Source organism: Solanum lycopersicum, chromosome 9 (genome assembly GCF_036512215.1).
Source record: "Solanum lycopersicum chromosome 9, SLM_r2.1".
NCBI lineage: Eukaryota > Viridiplantae > Streptophyta > Magnoliopsida > Solanales > Solanaceae > Solanum > Solanum lycopersicum.
The window spans coordinates 65,932,911-65,951,498 of NC_090808.1; the positions used below are offsets into that span (position 1 = coordinate 65,932,911).

Sequence of the window (18,588 nt, forward strand, 5' to 3'; positions counted from 1 at the left end):
CATTCTTTATAATGTGGAAGAGACATAGAGACCTTTAATTATGATCAATTAGTTTGGTATAACATCACACAAAAGCCATTTAATGATCATGTAATCCTCTTTACGGTTTATTATTTCTTTAATTAGGACCACATGATGCTAATCCATTACAATGACCAAGTGCAATGGACACCTTAACTTAGAAGGAAGCAAAAAAAAAAGAAAAAAAAAGAGGAAAATAAATAAATATATATACTCCTATTAAACATTAATAATGTACTCATTTACTTACAAATACACTGAATTTTTTTTTTCTCATATAGAAAATATAAAAGTATAGATATTTAGGAGAAATTTGTTAATTCGCCCATATAATGTGAGGTAGAAATTTCGTTTATCGACTACTTTTCAATCTTATATTTGTAGAACAACGACTATTTTTCAATTATAGAAACTATAATAATAATTGTGGATCAGAAATATATATTTGTTTTTTCCAAAATTTCACTTCATCCCATGTGTTGTTACAAAGTATTTGTCTTATGTTACTACATTGTGAGATCATATAATATAATAATAAACAAAAACCAAAAAAAGGAAGGACTATTTCATAAAACTCCCAGTGGATGTGGATCTGAGTGAGTACAAAAATGAAACAAACAGACTTTGTCTTACGTAAAGATTCTATTGTCCTCTGCAATTTATCAATAAAGAACCATTGCCCCACATTTTTATAACAATAATTTAACTGTTCCGAAATTAACTTCAGATACGTAAATCTAAATCTAAAGTTTGAAATTGAACTATGTCTAACAAAACCTAATTTTAAACTTGAGGTTTGAATTTAAAACTAAGTCTAATCAAATTCAAATCTCAAATCTAACCTCAGACATGTCGATTTAAGCTTAATTTTAGATTCGTAGCTCTAAAAGAAGAAGAATCGATCAACAACGTGTTCAATATGAAGTATGTCAAAATTGACAAACTATTCATGTTAAATTAGTCAATTTAATTATTGTTAATTTTTAGTTTCTTTGATATAATATTTGATTGGATGAGTCACATGTGAAGCTTCAATTCAAACGCTCAATTATAACTTGTTTAGAATTGATGCATAGTTATTGTTTTTTTGTGAAACTAACAAATCCCCTACCCCCACCCAACCTACATCCCTACATACATCTTAAACTACAGTTTAAATATTGTGTCTGGGATTTTCAAAACAAAGATTAATTAGCTAACTAGCTAGCTAGGTTATTCTCTGTTTGGTTAGATGGAGAAATATGAAATTATGTATGAAAAAAGAAAAAAAGAGTTAATATAAAGCACATCTAAATTAATTTTCATATTTTTACAAGTTTCATACCTCAACGAGCCATTGTTCTTTTACTTATACTTAATCATTTTTTCACGAATTTCATATTTCTTCAATATATCAATACTCTTGTTGTATAAAAGCACATATCTATGCTAAGTTGACCTATACAACTCGATTGGAAACATATATTTGACCAACTCAGCATCGAGATGTGTTTAAATACAAAAGAGAGAGATAAATTAGATAGATACAGAGAATAATGGATAGTTAAGATATGAAACTCGTGAATTAATTCTGATAATTTAGGTGTTTTTTACCATTAACTCAAAAATAATGAAAACACATTCCAATTTTGCTACACAAGATGATCTATACATTTCCTTCAAGATCTTCTTTATGTGGAATCATAGTAGACAGCTTGGAATACATCTTTTTCCATTAAAAAACAGATGATGCATGTGAAACCACAGAATATATACAACCCACAATTTTAATTTTTTTTTTTTTAAAAAAAAAAATTCTAATATGATGTTGATATGAAACTGCTTTGTATACATATGCATATGCAAATTTCAGTTGAACATGACTTTTAATTTTGTCTTGTTTTTCTAGTTAGGAAGGTTCATATATGGTGCAAGAATCTTGAGACTTTTCTTATACTTAGTATTAAAAAAAGATATGCATATAAAAGTTAATTGATTCTTTGCAATATTTTGTTCAAAATGACTCATGATGTTTTGTTATTTATTTACTTTTCATGGAAATAAGAGGAAAATATCAGTTTACTTGTAGAAATTTGTTGTATTCTACAAATGGTTAATGGTCCCATGAAGTGATATCCAGCTAGGAATTTCAGTTCTCCAAGAGATTTAGTGAAGAAAATGTTGATATAGTTGAGGCTGAAAAAAGGGGGAATATTAAAGAACCATAATAAGAATATTTGTTACAAGATATAAGTGTAGGATGAGTAAGATATATAATTTTTATTCTAAGATATTGAGTGTTATATTTGCTTATTGTTGAGTTTACATGGAGTTTAGGGTGGGAAATTACTTCTTTGAAAATGTTTTCTAAGAAAATGTAAGTAATTTTATTTTGTAGAGTAAATATTTTAAAAGATCAATGAACTATGAACAATACGTATCAAATAATTTAACATTAATGTGTATAAGTAAATTACTCAACTAAGTTTTTTTTTTTTAAATATGAGATCATTGAAAATCACTCAATGAGGTGTGTTTGATGAAATGACACACTCGCCAAGTATGAAACTTGTTTTTCTTATAGATATAGAAAAAATATTTTCCTTATTTATAAAAAACTTATTTTGTAGAGAATAAATTTCGATAAATTTAATTAATTAACAAGAAAATATTTTTATTCGTATCGAACACATCAAAAGGGTCGCAACAAAAACCGCGGGTAGTTCTATTAGATTTTGCATCATGGTATATTCACGACATTTTTTAGTTATTTATATAAAAAAAAAATGCTTCTATTATTTACTTCTTGTTTTCAATAGAGGTTCAAATGAAAAGATTGTAGATTTATAATGATGTGGATAATTAATATGACAAAGAGGGAGAATTAATTAACCAATACTTGACTATTTTTAATGTTGTAAAGCCTAAAAGTAAGGAAAAATTATATAAATACACTTAATATCATAATTTATAAAAATTTCTATCACTTGAAAAATTACAAAAATTTCTTCTCACGTACATTATACATCTATATCTCTTCTCGAATACATCTGTATTTCCCTTCAGATACACCCTCCTCCCTCGGACAAATCTCTCCGCACGGATACATCCATGTATTATTAGCAGTGTATCAGACAATCAAGGAATGTACTCGAGAGCAATAAAAAGTTCAAAATTTTGGTAATTAAGAAAACTTTCGGGATAATGCAATTAGAATCATGTGTCACTACATCAAAAATGATTTGTATCGACAATTAATTTCACGGCAATAGCTTAATTCCCATTTAAAATGTGTATTTAGCGGCATTTAGCAATAGCTTAATTGCCACTAAAAAATTTATTTAGCGGCATTAGCACTCTTTAAAATTTCCCATCTCCCTGAAACCTATAGCGACACTGGATCCAATGACAATTAACTAATGCTGATAAAGACATTATCACTCTTTGTTAATGTGTTTACTTACTGCCGCTAAAGATTGTTTTTGTTATATTGTGTATAAAGCTTAAATCCGAAAGCATAATTTGATTTCTCTTTAACATTATGTCAAAAAAAATACTTACTTGCACTCGATATTTGTACGAAGAAAGATTATCGCCTGAATTCAAATATCATCAATTTATTTTAGATGGCCCAAAATTTTCTCTCATATATTATCCTTGGGCCCAAATCTTATAGGATGCATTGAGGGATTTGAAGTGCAACTATTCCATCCTAGGGAAACTATACTGGATTTTTTTATTTTTTTTGTAAATATAGTATTAACTGAATTACCTTTCAAAAAATAACTAGAATTTTTCCCTCTACATATCGAAATGTGTTATACTTTTCCTCTCATAATCGATAATTAAGCAAGAGGCAGACCTAGCATTTGAAGACAGTACGGTTATCGTGCATTCATACTTTCATGTTGCTGAATGGAAGTGTTTGATAAATGTTGGGCCAGCCCAAATGAGAAAAACAAAAAAAAGAGGAGATATGGAAATGAACAAATTTGTATTGATCGAAGATATATAATTAATAATTTTATATTTTTTGCTAAACTTTTTTAAATACAAAAGTATTTATTCATCATAGTGGACAGTTCGAAGTGCCCAAAAAACTATGAATTGATTTACAAGTCCAATGTCAAGCCATTCGAAGTGCCCAAAAAACTATGAATTGATTTACAAGTCCAATGTCAATGGCTTGGTTTCTAGTGGCTATACATCGCGAACCTATGTATATATCAACTGCTAATACACAGCCAAATGATGTTTTGACAATTTGTTAAAAAAAATCATCAAGCCAATTATTTGATGATTAGTTTGATTTGATATATAGTTAAAAGACCGCCTAAAATAAATTTAATTTTAATTTTAACCAAAAAAACCGAGTTACTAATATTTTAAATCAGAGAAGAGACATATATAAGAAAAAAAGACAGTAGTAGGAAGAGTTATTTCTAGCTGGATTTGATGAAACATTGGATTAACCTTGGCTATAATGCTAAACTAATTACCATTAATTGAAAATAAAGCCGCTTTACATCATTAAAACTAACATGACAATTAACCTAGGATGATCAACATACATTTACAAACAAAGATTCATGTGGTCTGAACTGAACCCCCTACTTACTATTTGTTACATTTGCTACTCACTTGTTATCTCTTCTTCCTAACAATAAAACATCACTCTCTTCACATTTTCTTTAAGCGCGGGCAATGGCCTAACACCCGTCTCTCGTATAGCCTTGCTGCTGCCTTGATGAGGGCTGCCTGAATTAGTTTCAGGCATGTCTGGTTCCATGTAGAATCTGGCTCGAAATGCAGCTAAATGTGCATAATATGCAGGAGGAACTGCAAAGAACCAATCTTTTTAGCTTCAAGTTTAAAACTTTGAAACATACAATGACAATATTTGGTTCAAAAACTCAAATTTTCATGTTTCAACTTCAAAACCTATGGGCATACGATAGCTTAGTTATACACGGAAAATGTAAAAATTTTACTTGGAGATCATCATTTTCTTGAGGTTTATATTATCTTAGTACTATAGCCCAACTTTATATCTACATTTTTCACTTACCCACAGAGACAGAACGCGTGCATCTTGCATATGTATAGCAGAGATTGTTAGTCAAGGACTGGATTCCGTCTGCTGTGAAATTGTTTTCATCCCACAGAACATGGTAATGTGCAGGCCGGCTCGTACCCTGCCAAGATGAACAAAAGTTAATGCTTTTAGCATTTGTAGATGAATGATTCCAACAGAGGAAAAAGGTTGTTTCGGTTATATACCTGAATGCCAGCGTGGCTACAAAGATAGAAGTCGAATTCTGTTGGATGACAGATTTTTGTATCAACCACAGTACCTGAAGAAGAAAAAGATGGTAATCATTCATGATGCTTGAATATATCTCTAAAGTGTGTCTAAGACGAAGGATAGTTTACCAGGCAATATGTTTCCACTCCTATCAATGCTGCTCCTGTCCTTGTGATTATTTGCAAATAGTCGGGTGTGATGTCGTTTCTGTACCACGATAAAAGTTACTGGCGGTTGATAATTTGGTTCTAAAGACGCACAAGCCTGCACGAAAGAACTTTCCGTCAGATTAAAATCATTTATGGTGCAGTAGAAACCAGAGGAAGAGGCATTGACAGGATTAGCACCGACCTTCCTAATTGCATCTAACTCGAAAAGCAGTACTTGGTAAAATTGACCTTCACTCACTCCATCCCTGCACACAAAATGCTCTTATAAGACTGGGAAATAAGCAAATCATACGAAGCGACAATAGAAGTCACTAATTACAATGCACGTCTCAAAATGCACAAATCAATAAATGTTTATGTTAGTCACTGTAGGGTCATCTATCAAAGCACTTAGAGTAAGGGACTTGCCGATAAAAGATTATCCTTTGTGGCTTTTGGCCTGTGGCCTTTCTGAAGGATATAAGAAGATCCCTGCAAAATAGATACAGTAACACCAGCGTAAGCGATTTTTCATCAAACGACAATAAATACATTGAAAATTAAAAACAGAACTCATAGAAAGAATACCTTATCATGCCACCACTAACTGTTCCACGTGCAGGATCATGCCATGTCTTGTACAAATCTTGTATAAGTTCTTGTCTATGAGCTTGAGCGCAAACAAGACCGGCGTATTTTGTCACCTCAGGCCAATCTTGAGAAGCTACTACCTGCAGTCAGATTAGGAAATTGAGGTTCCTTCTACACCAGAAAATAAGAAGCATGGCCTCAAATAAGGAACTTACAGCTGCAATTGAAGGGCTAGAATCTTCTCCGTTTTCAGGGTGGGTCACATCTGCTCCGAATATGATGGTAGGTATATCACTTACTAATGGTATTCTACAGCTAATAGCATCCAACAGGACGGTATTTCGACCACCCATCTGCTACCACAGCAGAAAGTATTTGTGAGAATGCAAATTTAGAAATAAAAGGATTTAATGCATGTTATAAGTAGGAAGCGAACTCAGACACACCTTGACGTTGATCTTCAAGGATACATTTGCCAAATATTGTTTGCTGATCTTGAATACATGCTTTGTCAGACAGCATTGGGTTATTAAACCGAGATCAGTCTCACATATCCGCTTTATGTCACCTACAAGATAATGGCGTAAGAATGTTTGAGAAGGCGGCAATCTTCAAAGCTATCTCAATTCAACATAAGAAAGTTATATTCACCATACCATAGAGGGAACCATTGTTATCTGGTAGAATGACCAACAGAAGCTCAAGTTCTTTTCCTTTTAGCTTGTTTACGCATGAATGATATACATGCTTCAAGGCTTTCTCTACTTGATCTGGCCTGGCCATGTATATTGGAATTATTGGGTCCGGATTGAACTCCTGTCAGCATAACGCACAGGAGCAAAGGTCAATCGTCTTCGTGTCTTTAACAAACATCGACCTGAAAGAGAAATGGACAAGGAAAAAAGAGAAAGAGGTTGCAAAACAACTACCATTCCAGATACTTGACACATCTGAGTGAGTTCGTTACAAAAGCCACGAGCAACACTCTCTTGGACACTTCGTGAAAAGTTGATGCATGCCCAACGGTTGACTGTCATCCCATTTATCATTTTCTGTGCACACATCAAGTTTAGATGTTAGCAAAATGTAAAGCAAAAATAGACAATACAAAGTAAATGAGAAACCCCAGAGAATAAGATTGTTACCATAATATGAAAAATAAGCAATACAAAGTAAAGTATGATTTAGTAAACAAAGAGTGAGATATTGGATCTTTTTCTTTTTGCCACCATGCAAAACAAAATTGAACTCGTGACGTCAATGCATGAATAGTGCAACATAGAAGTAAGTAGGTAAACTGATGATTTGCTTGTTGTAACAACCAAAGAAAGAAAAAAGCAGAAAAAGGACCTTGTTCATCATATTCCACTGCCCAACTTGAGGTAGACAATCCTTCTCCTTCCCCGTCTCGTGATATTTTAGCTGTGGAGAAATGAGAGAAGTAGATGTCAAAGATAAAGCATTCAAGTTAACAAGACTGAAGAATAAAAGCTTTGTGTGTAGTGTTTTTACCCAAGGAGCAGGCAACACACGGGCTTCCACAGATGCTTGCTTTTCACTGATTTTGATTCCAAACTCCTTAGCATATGGGTCTTCATTATAATCATTGTGTTGAACAGTCTATATTTTACAAGACAGTCAAGAACCATTCGAAAGCATATTAGCATAACAAAAATAAGGAGACTCTTAACATCAAGGGTCTGTAACATTTGAAAAGCCAATAAGCTGGTTTAGACTAGTTCGAGCAGTAGAGGTATCATTGACAAGCTAAATATATTAAAATTAAGAAAGAAATCATGAAGTACAAATCTAAGAGCATACCTGCAAGATTGAGTTCTCACGATCTCTTGGTCTTTGGCATGTGACCTTCAAAAGAGAAGTAATTTGCTTCTCACTCAACCTTTTGGTGTATCGTTGTCCCTCAACAATTTTACACGCCTAGAAAACAATAACATTTCAAGTTCAGAACTACTGGAAAGAAACATTAAGGCTTCAAGCTATACCGCATATCAAGTAATATTCTCACCTCCATAGGTAAATAGTTGGCTTTCTTTTGGTTCCCTACTTGAAGGCATGGAAGATGTGTATTCTTTATAGTAAAGCCATACATTTCTTGAAAGTATTCAACAACCGACTTCATGGTTAAATTGTCATCAACAGGAAATCTGAGAAAAGAAACAATGAGCATTAGGTCAACCTATGTTTTATCACTCTCAGAACGAATCTATTGTATTACAATGTTAAAGGGATCAAATACAAAGGCATAAGACAAAAAGCTTACACTAGTTCCCTCGTGGGCTGAGTTGTTAGTCCTGAAACACGATACTTTCTCCGGACATTGCCCCTGTGTGTCACTTCAACTTTCACTCCTCTAAGAGCCTTCTTAATCTAGATGACATTTGAAGGCAAAATTAAAGGTTAATCTAAGTGTAAAGTGGCCAAATCATTTCATCTAAAAGCAATGCAGCAAGCTTAACAGCATTAACTCGACAACGGAATCATTCAAGTCCAGTTAGATGGTACTACCTTTACACGATCCGAGTCAGATAAGGGTCTTGACGACACATCTTTTCCTAGAAGCTGAGCTACAAACTCTATCACTGGTAGAGCTTCAATAAATGCAGCTGAAGCCATATCTGTTATTCAGGATCCAAAGATCCAATACAGTTAGGAATGATTAACTACGTGAACAACAATCATATAATTCTTTAGAAATTTCACAACAGTCATATTGTATTTAATCTGAATATAACAATAAAATTACCAATGTTAAGCGACAAGCCCATTTGGGTCGGTCTAATGCTCTGGTAGAATCCACACCATGCTTCTAAACCATCACCAAGAGGTTGAGGCTTCCGTATATCAGGTGAAAAGAAAGATCTTCCAACTGGACAATACCTATACAGAAATGTGCATTATCAGACAAAAATTCAGACTTAACAGAAATCAAATGCTGGTCCAAAAACTGAAGGTGTGTCTACCTCTTGATCGAAAGCTCTCTCAAAACAATGTCCAGAATTTGAAGAGCTTCTTTTGGACCGTCAGCGCGCTTACCAGCAAGAAATTCACTCAGATGATGTAGATTTGCTCTTGCAACAAACTTAATCACCACTTTATATTCTCTCTCTCTCCTAAAACATTTTACAATTCACAAGAGAGAACAAAGACAAATTATTTAGTATTGGAATGAAATAGGCCTAACCGGAAATGAATCCATTTTAGATAATCGCATAGCCCGACATCAACTACTTTGGGATTAAGGCACATTTTATTGAATGATTACACAAGAAAACAAAGAACCATCTTTCTTAAGCCCCCGTTTTGCCATAGATTTTGGGAGTAGATTTTTAAAAAATATTTTTACAACATTGTTTGTTCGTGAAAATTGGTCAGTTTTTGAAAATTTATCTTCAAATTTTCACTTTCAGACACAAAACTTTCATTTTTTTACAAGTAAAACGCATGTCCAAACGCAACTGAGAAAGTTCCAAAACTAGTTTCCAGCACAACTTGAGATAATGATATCATCTTATTTATTTATTCTTTAGTAATATTTTGACAAGACTTGAGAAGCTTAGGAATAAAAAGCTTTTCTACATTTAAAGCTATCTAGTGGTAAATTCTGAATTGAAGTATGAAACAATCCAAAATGAATGAGGACAAGAACAATAAAGTCTTACTTTGGACCATTGATCACATCATCTTCATCAATAAGCTTAATGGTAAACTCCTTCCACTTAAAAGGAAGTTCACCAGCAGTGTAAAGACTCTTTCTGCCATCATAAGCTGGTAATCTCATCCCTAGGTGGGATTCTTTGTACAGTTTCACCAGCTCTGCCATGATAGCTCTGTTTACAGTTCTTGATGACACTTCAGGGATTACAGTAACCTGCAAACAGCAGCAAAAAGTTGGCATTCTAAAGGGGAATACATACAAAAAAATACAAAGAGAATTATCACAACAGTTCTGACCATAATTTAGAGTCTCATTAATGCTATGTGAAAAAAGCTAAGTAAAAACAAGTGAAATAACAAGGGTAAAAAACTTCAAAGGGGATGTCAGATTAAGGGCCCCAAAAAGTAATACACAAAAATTTACTATAGTTCTTCAAAGATGCTCAAAGAAACCATCAAAAATGCAAATACACTCTATTTCAACAATTTATTTGCCTTGTTTTTCTTTTTTTCAAAAAAAACAATCTTTAATTCTAAAATCACAAAATTAACAAACATTTTAGTACATTGTGTCAAGTCAAAACCAGACAGAAAAATTTAAATAGAGAGAGTAGCAACTTACATCATACTGATTCAACTCTTTGTCTGGTAAATCAGCCAAAAAATGGTTTGCTTTTACAATGCATTTTGTCCCAAGTTGCCCATAACCTGGTCTTGGGGCAAAACACAAAGACTTACTTGAAGAAGGAAACCCTGAGCTAGTTCCATTACTCTCAACTCCTGACACATTTGTTGCTTCAACAGAAGCTGCTATAACTGGCTTGCTAGCTGCTGTACAAGGCCTTGAACTAGGCCTCATAAAGGTCTCACCTTGATCTGACTTTTTGCCTCCTCTTCCTCTCCTTCTACCTCTATTTCTTGAAGGGGGTGAAGTCTGGATATGGATTTTGTTGTTTGGAGGTTCTTGATTTGGTGGCCCTTTGCCATTTTGAGTGGTCTTGGGGTTTTTCTGAACTGGATTCATAGTGTTTTGCAAATGGGGTTTGATCACAATGTGTTGTTCTGAACTTTCTTTCATCTGCCTTATAGGCATGATGATGCTATTTTATCTTTATTTGCTTTTCTAGATAAGCACAAGAAGAAAACTGTTCAAAAGTAATGATGTCTTTCACTAGATGGCACAGTCCAATATAGTTCTCAACACTCCAAATGGCCTCAAGATTTGAAGATTATTGTACTGAAAACACCAAAAACAGAAAGGGTAACACATGTCAGCTACATAATGAATTTGGCAGGAAGCTAAGTGATGAAAAAAGCTTTCAACTTTCACACACACAATGGAAATTTTCTTGATTTTGCATATCCAAACATTTATCACATTTCCTTCAACATATAAAACCAAAAACATTACACAACAGTAGCTAAACATTAATAAAGATGTCAAAAAAAATGAAATTTTGCAATTAAAAATTGTCACAGGTCTTGTCACTGCAGAAGACTAGACTATCAAAAAAATAGTAAAAAATGATGATAAAACTGCAAAAGATAAAGAATGAATAGATATGTAACCACCTTAATATAAATGCATACACAGAAAAACAAGCATACAAGAGTACTAAAAAAAATCTTTTTAAACTATTTCTCCTTCTGCATGAACATCAGCAAAAACAAATTTTCAAGAAACCGTAAAGAAAAAAACACAGAGCTAAAGACAAATCAAAATTTTCCTCAGAACCCAAAACCCTCTTAAGATGTTTCTATTTGAAACCCAATATCCATAAATCAAGGTGGAAAAAAAATCTTTTTTTTATTTACCAATTTGTAGAAAGCCAAAAACTTTGTACTAGAAAACCCACAGAGAAGAAAGAATGAATAATAAATCCAAAGAAAATGAGACAAAGAAAGACTTATATGATAATGTTACAAGCATTAGTAAATGCAAAAAACCATATATGACTGCTTAAGAATAGAGAATAAAAACACCTTGAAACAATCAAAAAAGCAACCAAGTAAGTATACAATAATAAAAAATATTACTCAAAAACAAGAAAAAGGAATAAACTTTGAAACCCCAAATTTTCATTTACACCCCCCCAAACCCCAAAACTCACAATCAACAACACAACAATAAAAATGAAATCTTTAAAGGGTGTCTAGAAAAATCAATCACCAAATGAATGAAACCATGAAAGACCAAGTCTTTGGTTGATTCCAAGAATATTACAGACTTCAGTAATAATGTGAGCAAAGACTAACAAGAGAGAGAAAAAAGATGGGATTTTTATCAAGCTTTCAAACATACATATATATATATATAACAGAGAGGAAAAAGTAAAAAATAATGATGATGATTATTTTTTATTTTTTATTTTTACATAGAAGCATGCAATGTAATGTAGGTGTATGTGGTGTTTTTCTTTTATCACATGTAAAAGCATTTGTTAGGGACCTGCTTCTACACAATAACACTTTTGCTTTTTTCACAAACACATTATAGTGCTGCTGTGTCTAGGCCACACTTTTTCTGTGTCACTCTCTTCAGTGCTCCTTCATCACTCTTTCTTTAATTTCTCCAAGTAAATTTTGAGGGTTATTTTGGATAATTGAATTAATAGTTTGTTCGATCAAGTTTTTGAAAGTGTGAATTTTCTAGAAATAATAATAAGGTGTTTGGTTATGATTTTGGTAATAATTAAGTATTTTTAGGGAAGTTGTTCTTTTAAAAAAATAAACAAAATGTAGTTTTTACTTAACTGTGATTAGATTATATTGATTATGTTTCTGTTTTTTTATTATTAAAAAATAATAAGTACTCCTTCCGTTGATAAAAGAATGATTTTCTTTTCTTTTTTAGTCTGTCTAAAAAAATGACCTCTTTCTTTTTTGGATTACATTTTAATTCCAATTTTTCATTTGACATATTTAAGGCCACAAGATCAAAGGTCAATTATGTAAATTTGACCAAATTTTAATTTAGAAATACATTATTCAAAAAAAATATAATTTTAAACTACGTATCAAATCAAATCAGGTCATTCTTTGTGAAACGAAGAGAGTAATATATTTAAAAGTTTAACCAAAGACTTGTTACTTTATTTTACTTACTATTTATAAGTGTTTTTGAAATTTATTCATTAAATACAAGCTACTTTTATTTTAACCAAAGTGTTTTTTAAAGTATATTTGTAAAATATATTTTTCAAAATAAACACATTTTTTTAAAAGGTTGGCTAAAACAGACTACTATATAATTCTTATTTAGTTTCATATTTGGTAAAAGCATTGGATTATTAGTTAATAAATTTAAGAAAGAAATACTTATCTTGATCGTTATGAATGTATTTAAAAATTATAAATTTTTCTAAATTTTTGAAAAGGAACCTTATAATATTGATTTTGACAATGGTGGTACTCATTATATTGAGATTATTTTTTATATTTATTATAGTATAAGTAATATGTATTGCATAATTTCTAAAAAAATATTTGTTTCTTACAAAATGTCCATCACAAATACGTTAAAAGAATGTGAAAATAAGGGGGAGTGTTTTTAATCATACAAGTGCATTCATTAAAAAATTCTTGCATTGCAAATATTATAATTTGTCATTTATTCATTATACATAACAGAATATCAAATAGAGTATACAATTAAGACACAAAGAATAATTTATATATATATATTATATCATTATTTTTAATCATGTCAATCGACTCCTAATTAAATAGATTTCTTAGTATAAATACAAAATTTTAATCAAAGTTAATGATTGTTCATGACTCAATTTTAAAAATGTCAGAGTTGATAATTTTGCATATTTGCTTTAAAAAGATGTTTTAAAAAATACTCTTTCATACTGAATTTTAATATTATTTGATTTTTGAAGTTTAGTTTAAATTAATAATATAATTTTTACTTAAATTTAATTTATATATATATCGAGAAATTATGACTTTAACAATAATATGAGCTTTCTCAAATTGGAAATAAACAAAAAGTGTGTATTGTTTGATTGAAAACAACACATATATTTGAGTATATTATTATTTGTAATTATGTATTTAGTTTATAGTATTTAGGGATAATGCCCAAGTACCCCCTCAACCTATGCCCGAAATCTCAGAGACACACTTATACTATACTAAGGTCCTATTACCCCCTGAACTTATTTTATTAATAATTTTGTACCCCTTTTTTGCTTACGTGGCACTATCTTGTGGGCCCAACAGTGGTTGACTTTTTTTTCTGAACTAGTGCCACGTAGGCTAAAAAGGGGTAGAAAATTACATATAAAATATGTTCAGGGGGGTAATAGGACCTTAGGATAGTATAAGTGTGTCTCTGGGATTTCGGGCATAGGTTGAGGGGGTACTTGGGTATTTTCCCTGGTATTTAATAGTGAATGTAAGAATCTTTTAGTATGAAGGAATTTATAATTCAAGTATTATATTAGTTTGAATTTAAATTAACAAAAAATATTATATTGATAATTATATGGATAGTGTATGTAGCTAAATATTTAGGTAAGATATTCAAATCTTCGGTATATTTTTATGAATTTTGTATGGAATACTTATAAATTTTTAAATACATATTAAATAATATAGAAATTAAAGAAACAAAAAGTTTATTTTCATAATTCGATATTTATCAAAATATACATACCGCATGTCTATCAAGAAAAAATAATTAGTGGCACTAATTATGAGAGGTTGTTTGTCTAAATTATCCCTTTTTTTTTTCTTTTTTACCCCTAAGCCCTCTCTTGGAGGTTCCAATTTTATTTATTTTTTTAAACTATTTTTGATAATTTGAACTCACTGTTTGTTATTTTTAAGCATAGAAATATTTGTATCAAGAAAGCTGTATAGTTAATTTACTATAACAAGGATATATTTGAAAAAAATAATAATTAATATTATCTTAAATTATTAAAATGATATTTATTACTAACCAAATTTAAAAGGCTGAAAAAAGGCACTGAAGTGGATCTAGTGCAAACGAATAATTTCAGTATGTGCACAATAAATGTGACAAGACTCTTTAATCATGTTTTTTGAGTTTGAATTCTGTTAAAAGTTGAATATCAAATAATTAATTAAATAAGTAAGTTAGCATTATATAATACGCGACACAATGAAAAAAATGTGATCACCATATTAAAAATTATAATTTTGATAACACAAATTTAACTAATTAAATAACTAAGGACTATTAAAATTTCATAAGGATATTCATTAATCTGAATTAGTTAAATTAATATATTTTGAATACTATATTATATAATTTAAAAACAATACGACAAAGGTTTCGATGATATTGATAAAAAAAACTTAAACTTATTCAATTTGGATAAATAAAAGAATTGATTCTAAATTTTGGACTTTTTTTTTTTTTTGAAAGAATAGGGTAAATTTTGTATGGCACAGATATGAATAGTGGCCATTTCAAGGTCTACGGCTTGCGACTAAATTTTAAATACTAAATAATTAATATAAAAAATTTGAGTTTGCATATTGAAATTATTGATTTGGTTGAAGACTAATTTAAAATTAAAATTGTATTTTGTCATAAGTTGTAAACAAAATTACATATCAAACTGTAGTTTTTCTTATAATAGTGAAAAATGCGCACAATTTATAAATTTTGTTTTTTTTTATATATATTCTTATCAACCCAGCTATAATTATAAGAATAATAACACGGAGTCACGAGGTATATAGATAGATTTACTCTTATTTGTGAAGGTAAAATTATTTTTTTTTAACAATTTTTTGGCTCATGTATAATATTAACATAGATCAGATAAATTATATAGTAATCACTAATCAGCTATTTGTAATTTACTAATTTTTTTTCGTGACTTGATCTTCATTTTTTTTATTTAAGATCTAACGAACCATCAAACAAGTCCACCTAAATTAACAATTAATGAAAAAATTCATCCAAATAACAATAACTATGAAATTATAATATGAAATCAAACAGTGGCGGGGCACCATATATCTAGGGAGTTCATCCTCGATGAAAAATTATATTATTTTTATATAATTAAAATGATTTTTTAGATATATATAGTAAATGTTAAATTCTCTTCAACTATTTCATATATTTATTTTTTAAAATTTTAAACTCTTTTAATAAAAATTTTAACTTTGCTTCGATCAAACGTCGAAACGACTCTTTATTTATGTCCAAAAACTCTTATGTACCTCAAGCAGCAAAGCTTCGGTAAGCTGTAACGGTCGGTTCAAATATCTATCGGGTGTGGACCTTAATTTATTATTGTCTTTTTCCACTTTTTGAATTTATAGGGGATCATTAGCTTTTGCTTCCACTAAAAATAGACCTACAAAATGAATTAAAATCTACACTTTACTCATTAGAATACAACAAAAATAATAATACATCTGAAAAATAACCTTTATTTACTATTTAAATTATTATTATTATTCTCAAAAAGCTTGGTTAAATATCTTTATTTATTTAAATTAAATAAATAATACTTTTGGCTTCTCAAAATTTTTAGCCAAATAGAGTATTAACGTATCATGATTCACAATTTCTATGTGATTTTGATTAAGTTTAAACATTAGATATAAATATCTTTTATTTTTAAGAAATTAATTTAGGGATATTTTGAAAATGAATTAATTATAAATAGGGGAAAGGGGAAGGGGGAATAAGAAGGTTTTTGTTCCAAAAGTCTTTTGAGATTGACAATTATTTTCCACCTTTATTTTAAAATTTGTAAACAAAACATATTTTGTAAAATCCCGTAAATTACATATTTATTACTTATTACATAATTAATTCATAAATTAAGCGTATGATCCAAAATGGACCTAATAAGTATTAAGGTGCGTTCTTGATTGAGATTTGGGATGATGATGTCTTGTAAGGGAACATACGTAGGGGTATATTCGGTATATTGTTATTATTATTCACGAAATATTTGATATTTATAATAAAGTTTGATTAAATTTGAATTTTTATATTACATAACCTATTGAGAGAAACACTTCAAATAGGATTGTTTTTTCTTTTTTCAAAAGCTCAAAATCATAATATTTAATAAAAAATAAAAGAATCTCAATCATCTCATTCTAACTTGAAATAATGAACAATTAATCGATAATAAACAATTATTTAATTAAAATAAAAAAGATCTCAATCATCTTATTCCGACTTTGAAATAATGGACCTTAGTTGGTCTGTGGTTTGCATGATGGTATCTATGGACTTTATAGAGTGGGAATGAGTGGTCTCTGTGATTGTGTATGTGTTGGAGACAGAATCAAAGTAAGCTAGTGCATATTTTTTGTCAAAAAAATAATAATCTCAAGACATATGATGACATTCTAGACTTGGGGAACTACAATGGGGGTCCTATTTTATATAGGCAATAAAATGTGAGGGTAAAAATAATGTCCACTACTCATCAAATTCTTTGGATGGTTGTGAGGTGTTCCTATCAATTTTGTTTGATATTTTTATAAACTCTGATTAAATTTAAATCTGTATCAGACAATATCATTGAGAGTGGAGGCAGGTAAAAACTCTCACTAACTAAAACGATTTGATACTCAAGAGATTCTAAACTCATTGAGTAAAAATAAAAAAGTACACTTAGTAAAATTAAAGTTTCAACCAAAAAATATTACTCTTTTGAATTGATGTTTCTGTATTCAAGTTGTTTTCTGAATGTGACAAAATAAGTGAACCAGTAAAAATGTGGATTATGGGAGACCAGAGTACCTTTTTATGTTGCCTAAATCCACTGGCTCTCTTTTAAAAGAACAAAAAGATAAATTAAAACTATATCATAATATTTATGGGATTATATTATTTTAAATCTCAACAACTTAAAGATTATTACATGGTAATAAATTTATTTAGTGCGCATAAAATACTCATTATATAGTGTTTATCAGACAGACAATGATTATAACAAAAAATTATAGCGAATGAGGATTATCTATCGTTAAAAAAAAAAAAGAGAAATAGTTTACTAGTTTGAACTAGTATGTGTGTGGTTGGATATTCATTTGATTTGTCAGAGAGAAGCAAGAAAGCAGCAAAGATCCAAAGTGTTATAAATGTAAAAAAAATTCAATAGTAATGATGACATTTTTTTAAAGATTCATGAATAGTCAAGAGATGAAAGTGGAAAATGGATCAAATTTTCATCATTAGGTGGATCTTCTACCTGTGTGAGGTATGAAGAGAGACAATTTTGCTGCACATCAAAACAAACATCATTAAAATAGAATGTACCTTCTTTTGTTTGGTTTTTGGTGTCATCAACAATACACTAGACATACCCATAAATGCACCATATCATTACCTACAATTAAATAAAAAGAAAAAAAAAATGTTTTTTCATTTCTTTTTTTTTCTTATGGTTTAGGGTGGGGTGGGGTGGGGGGGTATGGGAAGTTTCTTGTTTTCATGCAAAAATGACATATCAAAGTTTGAATTTTACTACAATCATATGGTACTACTAAGAAAAAGAAATGATTTTGTACCTAAAAGAAGAGATATATATTTTGGTGAGGAGTTGATCGTTTAATTTATATAATATTAGTTTGGACGAATTCATCTAAATATTTGTACCTTTAACATGTTTGTATATAAATTTTTACAACATACTTTTTCCTCTAAAATTGATCCAAATTATTCCAAATCAACACACATGACTAATATATTATTATATCTAACCTTCTAAATTCTAATACAAGTCTTACTATTTCTTTTTAGCATTAGATTCACCTTCAAAAATAAATAAATTCACTTTGCTTTCTTCGACATCAAGCTCAATTAATAAAGCTCACCAATAGTGTCCAAAAAATTTCTACTTAACACAT

The 18,588-nt window shown here is 30.1% G+C and overlaps 1 protein-coding gene across 4 annotated transcripts; it reads right to left on the reverse strand.

Moving 5' to 3' along the window:
- Positions 1-4,481: 4,481 nt before the first annotated feature.
- Positions 4,482-12,110, reverse strand: LOC101259671 (protein argonaute 10). 4 transcript variants are annotated; one of them, XM_004247565.5, is made up of 22 exons: positions 11,891-12,110; positions 10,343-10,957; positions 9,726-9,934; positions 9,027-9,176; positions 8,810-8,943; positions 8,572-8,681; positions 8,327-8,433; positions 8,072-8,210; positions 7,867-7,983; positions 7,558-7,665; positions 7,396-7,467; positions 6,975-7,097; positions 6,702-6,861; positions 6,492-6,613; positions 6,261-6,398; positions 6,043-6,185; positions 5,884-5,946; positions 5,657-5,720; positions 5,434-5,569; positions 5,281-5,354; positions 5,069-5,195; positions 4,482-4,839 (listed from the first exon to the last, which is right to left on the reverse strand). In XM_004247565.5, the coding sequence occupies exons 2-22, from the start codon at positions 10,811-10,813 to the stop codon at positions 4,658-4,660; spliced, it is 2,949 nt and encodes a 982-aa protein (XP_004247613.2). In that variant the 5' UTR covers positions 10,814-10,957; positions 11,891-12,110; the 3' UTR covers positions 4,482-4,657.
- Between the last annotated feature and the right edge of the window lie 6,478 nt (positions 12,111-18,588).

Bases quoted from the DNA above. Each gene is read 5' to 3' on its own strand.
- LOC101259671 (XM_004247565.5), bottom strand. From the start codon at position 10,813: ATGCCTATAAGGCAGATGAAAGAAAGTTCAGAACAACACATTGTGATC. The intron at 9,177-9,725 runs GTAAGACTTTAT...AAAATGTTTTAG, and splicing joins GATGTGATCAATGGTCCAAA to GAGAGAGAGAGAATATAAAG. The intron at 6,862-6,974 runs GTAGTTGTTTTG...TTATGCTGACAG, and splicing joins TGTGTCAAGTATCTGGAATG to GAGTTCAATCCGGACCCAAT.